The following is a 10673-nucleotide window of genomic DNA, read 5'->3' as shown; positions in this document are numbered from 1 at the left end:
CAATTTTATGGACAAAAATAAGAAAAGAGACAAAACTTTATAGCTGTACAAAGTTGGCCATATGGCAGAATTATCTAGAAGGAATTTTAGAGTCTATCTATGAAAATTAATTTGTGTTAATCTTGTCCGTCCATGTTTAACCTATCTGCTTTTATTTCTTGATTAAGAATTATTGAAGAATGATTTGGATAATATTACGTTGTCATAATCACGCTACGCAAGCAGACGCGTGATCGAAAACAAAATCAATTAACTTATTATAATCGCGCCTTGCAAGCGAATCCAAAATCATGACAATCAATTATTTGTAGTACATTTGAGAAATTAATACATTCGTGCTTGAGGAAATTAATTTTGAAATTAGTTAAATGTCACTATTGCGCTACGCAATTGAATCCGTGATTATGGGGATTAATAAAATTAGGACTATTTAAAGCTATTGGATATGGTACAAGATTATTGAATTAATTTATTGAATGTTAAATATCACGCTACGCAAGTGAGTCCGTGAATGAATAAGTTAGAGCGCGCCTACTAGTTGCTTAGCGATTATTAAGAATGATTTTTCCTAAACTAATTTTGAGATTATTATGAGGCCAAGAATTATGAAAATTAATTTGTGGGAGAAGGATAAGAGAGTTGATTCTATCGTTACTGATTTATTGCATAAAAAAAGAAAGAATTGGACTACCTAACATGATATAGTACCTAAATCCAAATCCATGTACGTAGCTTGTTAAATCACTTCACTGCCCCGCTATACATTAAAATGTTCATCTACTTTTAATATCTAATAAGAAAATCAACTAGATAAATAACAAACATAAACAAATGAAATTGGAATATCAACTACTTCTCTAAACAAAGCAAAGGGTCAAGAAATTCAAAGTTCCACATCTGAAAAATCAACAAGAAAATAGCAACTAAAAAATTCATATAAATTCGGCTTAAATACATGCGCCCCTCTTTACTGTTTTCAATGGTTTTGAGCCTCAAATTTTAAAATTATTTTTAGTATGTTAAGCCATGATATTATAAGCAGCAACTAGAAAAGATAATCATGAAACCAGAAAAAATCATCCAAACACATAAAATTTCAAAGTCATTCATTAATTAGAAATGAGATAAGTCAAAAGTCGACCTTTCATTATAGTAACTTCCTTTCAGAGTGAATAGCGGAAAAACCCCAAAGCAAACAAATGTACAACAAATGCTCTGTTCCAAATGAAAGTGCACAGTAAGCTCCAATTGAAAATTGTCCGAAAATTGAACTGCGACCGGAGTTTGTTATGATCATCGTTATCGATTAGCTGTTAGTGAGAAGAAGGAAAATCTGAGAGAAAGAGGAAAAGAAAATATTCCGTGCAATTGTGAAATTGAGCATCTGAAGCTTCTAGACAGAGAGGTCTTCTATTTATATAGAAGATAGTTAGTCCGGATCTTTACAATTGGGCCTTGGGCCAAAAACCAAAAGAACGGGTTATTGGGCTACCTATTAGTACAAAGGTTGGACTACACAAATATAAATCCAATAATAAAATAAATCTGATTATGTACAAAATAAATATCTTTACTATCCAACACCACTCCCTCCCTTCCCCCAGCAAGTTGAAGGGGAAGCCCCTTCAACTTGGAGAGAAAACCATGATGCACCAACCCAGTGAGGGGCTTGGTCAAGATATCAGCCAATTGATTGGCGCTGCTAACAGAGAATAAGACAATGAGACCTTCTGATAATTTTTCCCTAACAAAGTGACAATCAACCTCGATATGCTTTGTACGCTCGTGAAACACAGGATTACTAGCAATATGCAGAGCTGATTGGTTGTCGCAGAATACAAAAATAGGAGTCACACCAACAACACCCAAATCTGCCAACAGGAGAGTGAGCCATGTTAATTCTGCAACTAGTTTATTCAACGCACAATATTCAGCTTCAACACTACTAAGAGAAACAACAGATTGTTTCTTAGACTTCCACGAGACAGGTCTCCCAACAAAGAACACAAAGAAACCGGTCACTGATTTGCGAGAATCTGGGCAAGCAGCCCAATCACTGTCACAATAGCCATGTAAAGCAAAGTCTGAAGAGTTATTAAAAAGAATACCATAATCAGATGTCCCTTTGAGATAGCGCATCAGATGTAAAGCATCAGAATAATGAGGAACTCGAGGAGATTGGAGAAATTGACTAAGATGCTGGACAACAAAGCTCAAGTCAGGCCTAGTATGAGTTAAGAAATTGAACTTGCCAATAAGGCTCCGATACAATTCTGGATTGGGGAGCAAGTCACCATCAACAGCTTGTAATTTCAAAGGTCAAGAGGAGAGACCACTGGAGATATTATCTCAGAACACTTATATTCAGCCAAAAGATCTAAAATAAACTTTCTTTAATTTAACAACAAACTAGCAGGAGTAGGAGATACCTCAATGCCCAAAAAATAGTGCAAGGTGCCCAAATCCTTTATCTTAAATTGTTCATCGAGATAGGACTTTAAAGCAGAAATTTCTGACACATCATTACCTGTTAGAATTATGTCATCTATATACACTGCCAAAATAACCATAGACTCCCCTGATCTCTTTGTGAATACACTGTAGTCATTAAGAGAATGAATAAACCCCTTTGCACACAATGCACTTGAAAGCTTAGCATACCATTGTCTCGAGGCCTGTTTGAGCCCATAAATGGACTTTTGAAGTTTGCAAACAAAAGGCTGCCTAGAACTAGAGGAGGATTCTACAGTGAACCCTTGAGGAAACTTCATATAAACTTCCTCATCCAAATCCCCATGGAGGAAGGCATTGTTGATATCTACCTGAAAAAGTGGCCATTGTTTCTTAACAACCAAGGCAATGAGACATTTAACAGTGGTCATTTTGACCACAAGGGAGAAAGTTTTATTGTAATCTACCCCAGCAGTCTGAGTATCACCTCTGACTACTAGTCTAGCCTTATATCTTTCTATAGAACCATCAGCTCTAAACTTATTCTTATATACCTACTTACTCCTAATGGCATTCTTGCCAACCGGGAGAGGAACTACAGACCATGTCTGATTGCCTTCAAGAGCCTCAAATTCTTTCCTTATTGCCTCTTGCCACTCAGGCACCAAAGCAGCCTGAGAATAGGTGTAAGGCTCAGAAAGTACTATTTGTGTCTTAGGCTGATTAGGGGAAGAACTGGACCCAGGGCCTTAGGAAAAAGATGCAGAGACAGAAGAACAAATATAATCATTGAGGTAAGAAGGAGCAACATGGGTTATGGTGGATTTTCTCAAACCCTCAGAAGGTGAAGCAGGAAAAATAGGAGTAAGAACATGATGTGAATTGACAGAAGAAACAGGGCCAGATGTCATGGAAGAAGAGGAAGGGGAACAAGTAACATTGGCATATTCATTAGAAGGAGATGCAGACAATAGAGAAGAAGGTTCAAGAGGAACATGAATGGGGGAAGGCAATGGTGAAGTAGAAGGAGAAGGAGAAGGAGAAGGAGAAGGAGGAACAATAGAGTCATAAACAAAATTTGTAGGAGAAGAAGTGGAAGAAGAACCAACAAAAAAGTTGACAGCAAAAGGAAACACTGATTCATGAAATATAACATCCCTAGAAATGCAAAATGCTCCATTTTCAAAGTTAAGGAGTTTGTAGCCTTTCTTCCCAAAAGGGTACCCATGAAGACTGCAGGTATGCACCTGCTACTGAATTTATCCCTGTGTACAGGAGGTTTAGAGGCATAGCAAAGGCAACCAAGCACCCTTAAATGAGAATAAGTTGGGGTTTTACCAAAAAGCAACTCAAATGGGGATTTATTGTGAAGTAGTTTAGAAGAAAACCTATTAATCAAGTAGGTAGCATTTAGCACAGAATCCCCCAATACTTTGTAGGCACTTTAGAATGAAAAAGAAGTGCCCTTGAGGTCTCAAGCAGATACCTATGTTTCCTCTCTACTACCTCATTTTGTCGGGGAGTATATGGACAAGAAGTGTGATTAATAATGCCTTGCTTAGTAAAGAAAGAAGAGGTGGAAGGACTGGAACCTAATTCTAGAGCATTATCAGACCTAACAGTTAAAACTTTGGAATTAAACTATGTGTGTATCATGGCAATGAAAGCTCTTAGAATAGGAAAAATATTTGACTTAGTCTTTAATAAATGAGTCCAAGTTGTCCTAGTAAAATCATCCACAATTGTTAGGAAGTGCTTGCACCCATCATGTGTGGGAACATAATAGGGATCCCAAGTGTCAACATGTATCAATTGGAAATGAGTGTTTGTGTGAATTGTACTACCTGGGAAAGGAAGTCTGGTTTGCCTTGCCATTGGACAAATATTACAAACAAAGCCTTATTTACTAGAAAGCATAGAAGAAATAGAAGGAATAGACTTTAAATGAACAAAAGGTATATGTCCCAATCTACTATGCCAAAGAGTGTTCATTTTATTCATTTGAGGAATATTTACAAATGGAACAGAAGTGACTGAACACTCAACATTGTTCTTACCAAGATCAGGTAAAGTAGAACTATGAGAGCAAGTAAAGGCAGAAGGATAGCTAACAACAGTGGATGGACATGATGAATTGAAAGATGGCAGTTGCAAGATGTAAAGTCCATGCTGGAATTTACCAAACTCTAGAGGCCTCTTCATGGAAAGGCCCTGTATGAAACAGGCAAAAGAGCTAAAAATGAGCAGACACTTTAATTGTGATACCAACTTGTGCACATATATCAAGTTGTATTGAAAGCTAGGAACTAAAAGAACATGAGATAGAGTAGTATTATTTGACAAGGTTAAGTCTCCCACACAAGTTACTTTGACTTTATACCCATTAGGCATAGTTACTAAATAAGGAATAAGCAAAGACTTAATATTGTGAAGTAGACTACTGTGAGAGGTCATGTGGTCAGTGGCCCTAGAGTCCAATATCCAAGAGTTCTTATCAACCTTACACAACAAACAATTACTAACTGAACATTTAGGTCTATTACTAGAAAATAAACTGAGGATACCTGCAAAATTGGCAGAAGCAGTAAAGTGGGAAGTAGAGTTAGGATCAGACACATGATGTTGTTGAAGTAGTGTGAGGAGTTGGCTACACTGCACATTTGTCAACCCTGGGATAGTCGAAGTATCTGCAACATTGGCAGGTGGTGTCTCAGTGAATGGCTTAGGTTCAACATGAGCAAATTGTTTAGAAGGATCCAATTCAGTTTGAACATTAGCAGCAATCCTTCTATTATTCCTAGTGAACTGGAAATTCGGGGGAAAACCATGCTTCCTATAACATCTCTCCGCTGTATGATCAGGCTTATTGCAATAACTACAGACAACACTAGGCCTCCTTGAGTCAAAGCTGGTTTTAGGCTGGAAATTCTTCTGAAAAGGCTTTTGAAAAGATCTTTGAGACCCCGCTGAGAAGGAAGCAGATTCAGAGCTAAATTGAGAAGAATGAGGCTGAATTTCTCTTTGTCGTTCATCAGTCACCAGAAGAGAATAAGTTTTGTTGATCGTAGAGAAAGGACTCATCATAAGTAAATTTCTTATGGCATTAGCATAACCTTCGTTCAAGCCCATTAAAAATTGGTACACTTTCTGGTCCTCTTCACGTTTTTGAATGTCTAACTTACCACCCCCACAAGTGCAATGAGAATCAGAATAAACATTCAAGACACTGAGTTCATCCCAAATATACTTCATCCTTGCATAATATTCAGGAATGTTCATAGAACCCTGAGAAATAGAAGCAAGCTCTTTCTTAACTTGATAAACCCTAATTCCACTCGGTTGTCCATATCTATCTTCTAATTCCATCCACACATCCTTGGAAAGTTGACAATACAGAACACTTTTACGAATTACTGGAGTGAGAAGATTGTGAATCCATGAAATCACGATGTTATTACACCTATCCCATTGAAAAAAATTGGGGAATTTGGAGGAGGTCTCACACAATTGGGTTGAATGAAGTAAAATTTGTTCTTCACAGAGAGAGCAATAAGCATGCTCCTACGCCAATCGCTATACCCAGTCCCATCAAAACAGTACCTACCAGTGAAAGCCCCAAATTGTCCGATGGATGAATGTAAAGAGAAAGATTATGATCAATTGTATCATCCGATGAGTTATCAGAACCAGAACGACCAAGAGAACTCGAAACCGACTTATCAGAAACCAATGAACCCATGACTAAGAGTAAATTTAGGGTTTTCGTAATTCACCAATAATACAGCAGAAGTGAAGCAATTTTCAACAAAAAAATTGAAGCAAAATCAGAGTATTTACTAAAATTAGAAGGAATTGAAAAAGATTGTCAGAGAAATACCGAACTCCGGCGAAATTCCAACGAACACAACACGAACAAATTTTCTCCAAAAAAAAAAAAAGTGTCGACGAGATGCTCATACAGTGAAGGAGATTACCTCTCAGAATTACCCGGATACACCACTCTGATACTATGTTAAGATCATCGTGATCGATTAGTTGTTAGTGAGAAGAAGGAGAATCTGAGAGAAAGAGGAAAAGAAAATATCCCGTGCAATTGTGAAATTGAGCATCTGAAGCTTCTAGACCCGGAGCTCTTCTATTTATATAAAAGATAGTTGGTCCGGATCTTTACAATTGGGCCTTGGGCCAAAACATAAAGAATGGGTTATTGAGCTACCTATTAGTACAAAGGTTGGACTACACAAATATACAACCCAATAATAAAATAAATCTGACTATGTACAAAAGAAATATCTTTATTATCCAACAAAGTTCGAACGGTAAACTCGTCGGCGAACTCGAGCTCGACTGGAGTTGTGTGTTTTTGATTTTGTTTTGGACCGATTCTAACTGCATTTTTTGGGTGGAAACGGAAATGGGTTTCTATATTTTTTTTCCTTTTGCCTTTTTTTTTTTATCTCCCCTTAATTCCGAAATTTTTTCTCTTTAAAAATCTCCTCCCCCTCCTCATGTGTGTGTTTGTGTCTATATAATATAAAGAAGGGAGGAAAAACGCAGGGAATGAATGATGGGACAAGAGAATAGTGTAGGGACAAGAAAATAATATATTGAGTGGGTGATGGGACAAGAAAATAGTATAGGGAAGGTATGAAGTAATTTTATTAGATTTGACTCGTGCTTAAAATAAAGTTTTCGAATAAAAGTCCATTGCTACGATTAAACATAGAAATATATTAAAATACGAAAAAATGGTAAAAAAAAACTCGAGTGTGGTAAAGAATTAGGTGCTCACGAGCATTTAACGGCTAATTAGCCTATACTCTTTTAATTTGTTTTTATTTTCTCCTAATTTCCTTTATATTCCACCTTTCTTCCTAATTTATTTACCATTCTTCCTCATTTTTCATCTTTCTTCTTCATTTTTTTTACTTTTCTTCTTCATTTCTCCATTTGGTTCCTACTGAAATTCTCCCTATTTTGTTATTACTGAATCTATTTTTTATCTTTCTTGTTTTATTCTTCTTTCATTTATTACCCGAATTTTTTTGAAAGAAGAAACACCCATTCAACAACTCACAAAAAATATCTAAATTTTTAGTAAAATTTGAATTGAATCCTAGCAAATTTATACCATAATTTTGCAATAAAAGCTAGTCTTTAATGAAATAGAACGTGTTTATAGCTATCTTTTTCGAAACAATTCGATGTTTTTATCAATAATCTTCACTCAGCCAGAACCACAATGAACCCTAGATTTTTAATCAAGCCCTAGTTTTTAATCTTCAATCTCGAACAAAAACAAAATAAGATTGAGCAATCTAGGATTATTGGGAAAAAATCAAGGTTACAACGATGCTTATTGAAGCAAAACGCTAATGAGACGTATAATGTCCATCATTGGAAGAGAGAAGAGAAAAGGGGAAATGACAGAAATGATTTTACCCTAGCTCTATTTTTTTTTGTTTTTAACCGAGTGAATATTTACCCCTCTAATAATATTTGATTATTATATAAAATAATTAATTAAGTCGATTTTTAGATTAAGCTAATTAATTTAATAAGTGAATTGCCACACAGCAAATTGTTTTGATAATTTAGAGCATACACACTATCAGAAATATAACGAGGGTGTCTTAATATGTAATAGAATATAGTTTAGGGCAGTTTTGGGGACACCAGATAGTTTAAACAGGAAACTGACAAAAAATATTATAGTTTAGGGGTATTAACTCATTAGAAAAAAAAAAGGCTTGAATACCTAAACAATCTCCCCATTGTAGTCAAAGCTTTTCCAATTCTTGAAAATTATTATTAGTGTGAGGGACCTTTCCCCTTTGCTCGTTTTTCACACATTGTTCTGTTATGCTCTTCTTAAGGGTAATAATATAGTTGAAGGTGACTTCACTACTCGTCTAAGAATTGATCAGAGTTTCAGGTCAGTTCCAACCCCTAGAGACGGTCATCTTCCAACCCACAAACACCATATATGGACTCCTTTAGGTTGGAACTAGCTAGTTGAGCCTGGCCTAGTTGAAAAAGAAAAGTGCAAATAATCTTTTAATGAAGAAAAATTATGTTTACTTCAAGTATTGACCAATTTGTTTTCCCCTATATTTACCTCATAGTAATAGTTTTTCTTCTCATCTATAGAATTTCTCTCCCGTCGTCAAAATATCCCTTTCTGTATCCTGAGCAATTCTTTGTATTTGCAGGAACTTCTAAAAGGATAGATCAAGCAACATTAGTGCTTAATAGGGAAAGCGTGACCTTTTTTCCCTATTACCACTAAATACTAGTAATAGAAGACTTTGTTTCATCTTCTAACTTTACTTTCTTTCTAAAAGTATGTCAGATAACTACTTGGTACCTGGTGGTGAGAAATTAGAAGTGCCTTCTAAAATAATTGAAGTACATAAAAGTTAACGCATACACCACTTATAAAATATAAGTACTAATATAAGTAGATAGATATCTAACACCAAACTGATATAACCATCCCGGTATCACCAATGTTACCTATTATAATAGCATTTGTGTACGGTCGAAATCAAGTTCGCCTACGACATGACATATTAGAAACATGACAACCAAAGACTGAAGATCGACCCTGAGTCCCACCGAGCTAGAATCTGGGGTCATAACGCCTGCCTTCGAGAACATTGAGTCCGGAGTCGACCTTAGCCCTGATTGAGCTCGAAAAAATATTGTTAGCATAGCAAACAGAAGATCGAAATATCCGTGACCGGACGAATATTATGGCAAAAATCTCGACACGTATCAATAAGGAACTGCCAATCATCAAATCAAGAGATTTTTTTACCTTTTATAGAATTGTACTTAAAGTAGGACTCCTCTACTATATAAAGGGGAGTGTGACAATTTATTGGACACATTGTAACACGCATTCAAAAGCAATATCTCATTATTATTCTTAAACTCTTATTCTTCTGTATCCTGACACCGATCGAAGCGTACCTGGCTCGAGGGTGATTGTCTTTCCAAGGATAAGACTGTTCAATTCGTGTGGTTTGCATTTACTTTTTCATTATTTATTTCAATTGCAATCTGATTTATCATTTTTGTGTCAAGTTAATACACGTATCCTTAAAACAACTTACAAATTCAATTGTTATCCAATTTTGAGGGTAAATAGTTTGGCGTCCACCGTGGGACTAAGGATAATAGTGGTTATTTGATACAAATCTCCATAATACACACTACTTTATACTTGTTCTTTGAAGTGTCTTTGATCTCAGGTTAAAATTCAAAATGTCAAACTCTCAATCAGCACCCCTACATATTGACAACGAGTCCAGCCATCACGGTGAAAACAACAATATAACTCCCGGTGACGAGGTACCACCCATTGATCCCATCGAAATTCTGGCCGCGGGTCCGATTGACGCTAATTCACATGTGACTATCGACGCAAAATTGCCTACCGACCCCGAGAATAGCGTCCGTGATGGAGCTCGATCGGCAACTCAAAACACACAAAATATTGGAGGAGACGGAATCAGTTTACGGGTGATCTTCGAAATGTTGCAGGCTCAACAGGCGGCGATAACTCAGTTACGAAACCAAAGCTACACACCGAGCAGGGTTGAACCCGATCCACCCTAGAAAGTCATCCGCAGGGATGAACCGGTCGCAAAAAGGTCAAATGAACATGAATCGGGGGCTAACCCCGAGATCAAAAAGATGTTCGAAGAGTTGACAAAACGAATAGAATTAAGGGAGAAAAAAATCGAGGCTAGCGACAAAAAGGTAGAAACCTACAATTCCAGGGTAGACCAAATCCCCGGAGCACCGCCAATATTGAAAGGCCTAGATTTTAAGAAGTTCGTGCAAAAACCTTTTTCTCCGAGCACGACTCCGAAGCCGATCCCTAAGAAATTTCGCATGCCCGAGATTGTTAAGTATAATGGAACGACCAACCCAAATGAGCACGTAACCTCTTACACGTATGCCATCAAAGGGAAAGACTTAGAGGATGATAGGATTGAGTCTGTGCTGTTGAAGAAGTTTGGAGAGACCCTGTCAAAGAGGGCTATGATATGGTATCACGACTTACCTACTAATTCTATTGATTCATTTGCTATGCTTGCAAATTCTTTCGTGAAAGCACATGCCGGGGACATCAAGGTCGAGACCAGGAAATCAGACATTTTCAAAGTAAAATAGAAGGATAACGAGATGCTTAGAGAGTTCGAGTCCCAGTT

General features: G+C 36.7%; 1 protein-coding gene across 3 annotated transcripts; it reads right to left on the bottom strand.

Annotated features, from left to right (window-relative positions):
- Positions 1-1376: 1376 nt before the first annotated feature.
- On the bottom strand, positions 1377-6690 carry LOC107828489 (uncharacterized). Of its 3 annotated transcripts, XR_012701455.1 has the most exons (3): positions 6329-6578; positions 5016-5138; positions 1377-4662 (listed from the first exon to the last, which is right to left on the bottom strand). XR_012701455.1 is itself a non-coding variant. In XM_016655809.2 (2 exons), exons 1-2 carry the CDS (start codon positions 5815-5817, stop codon positions 1513-1515), a joined length of 1374 nt encoding a protein of 457 aa, XP_016511295.2. In that variant the 5' UTR covers positions 5818-6573; the 3' UTR covers positions 1377-1512. The 3 variants fall into 3 exon arrangements, 1 of the variants encoding a protein (XP_016511295.2); XR_012701454.1 differs by having other exon boundaries at positions 1377-5138; positions 6426-6690; XM_016655809.2 differs by having other exon boundaries at positions 1377-2084; positions 5016-6573.
- Positions 6691-10673: the final 3983 nt, after the last annotated feature.

Source organism: Nicotiana tabacum, chromosome 17, assembly GCF_000715075.1.
Source record: "Nicotiana tabacum cultivar K326 chromosome 17, ASM71507v2, whole genome shotgun sequence".
Classification (NCBI taxonomy): Eukaryota; Viridiplantae; Streptophyta; class Magnoliopsida; order Solanales; family Solanaceae; genus Nicotiana; species Nicotiana tabacum.
Note: the sequence above shows the minus strand (reverse complement) of the source record. Positions and strands in the feature narration are given on the sequence as shown.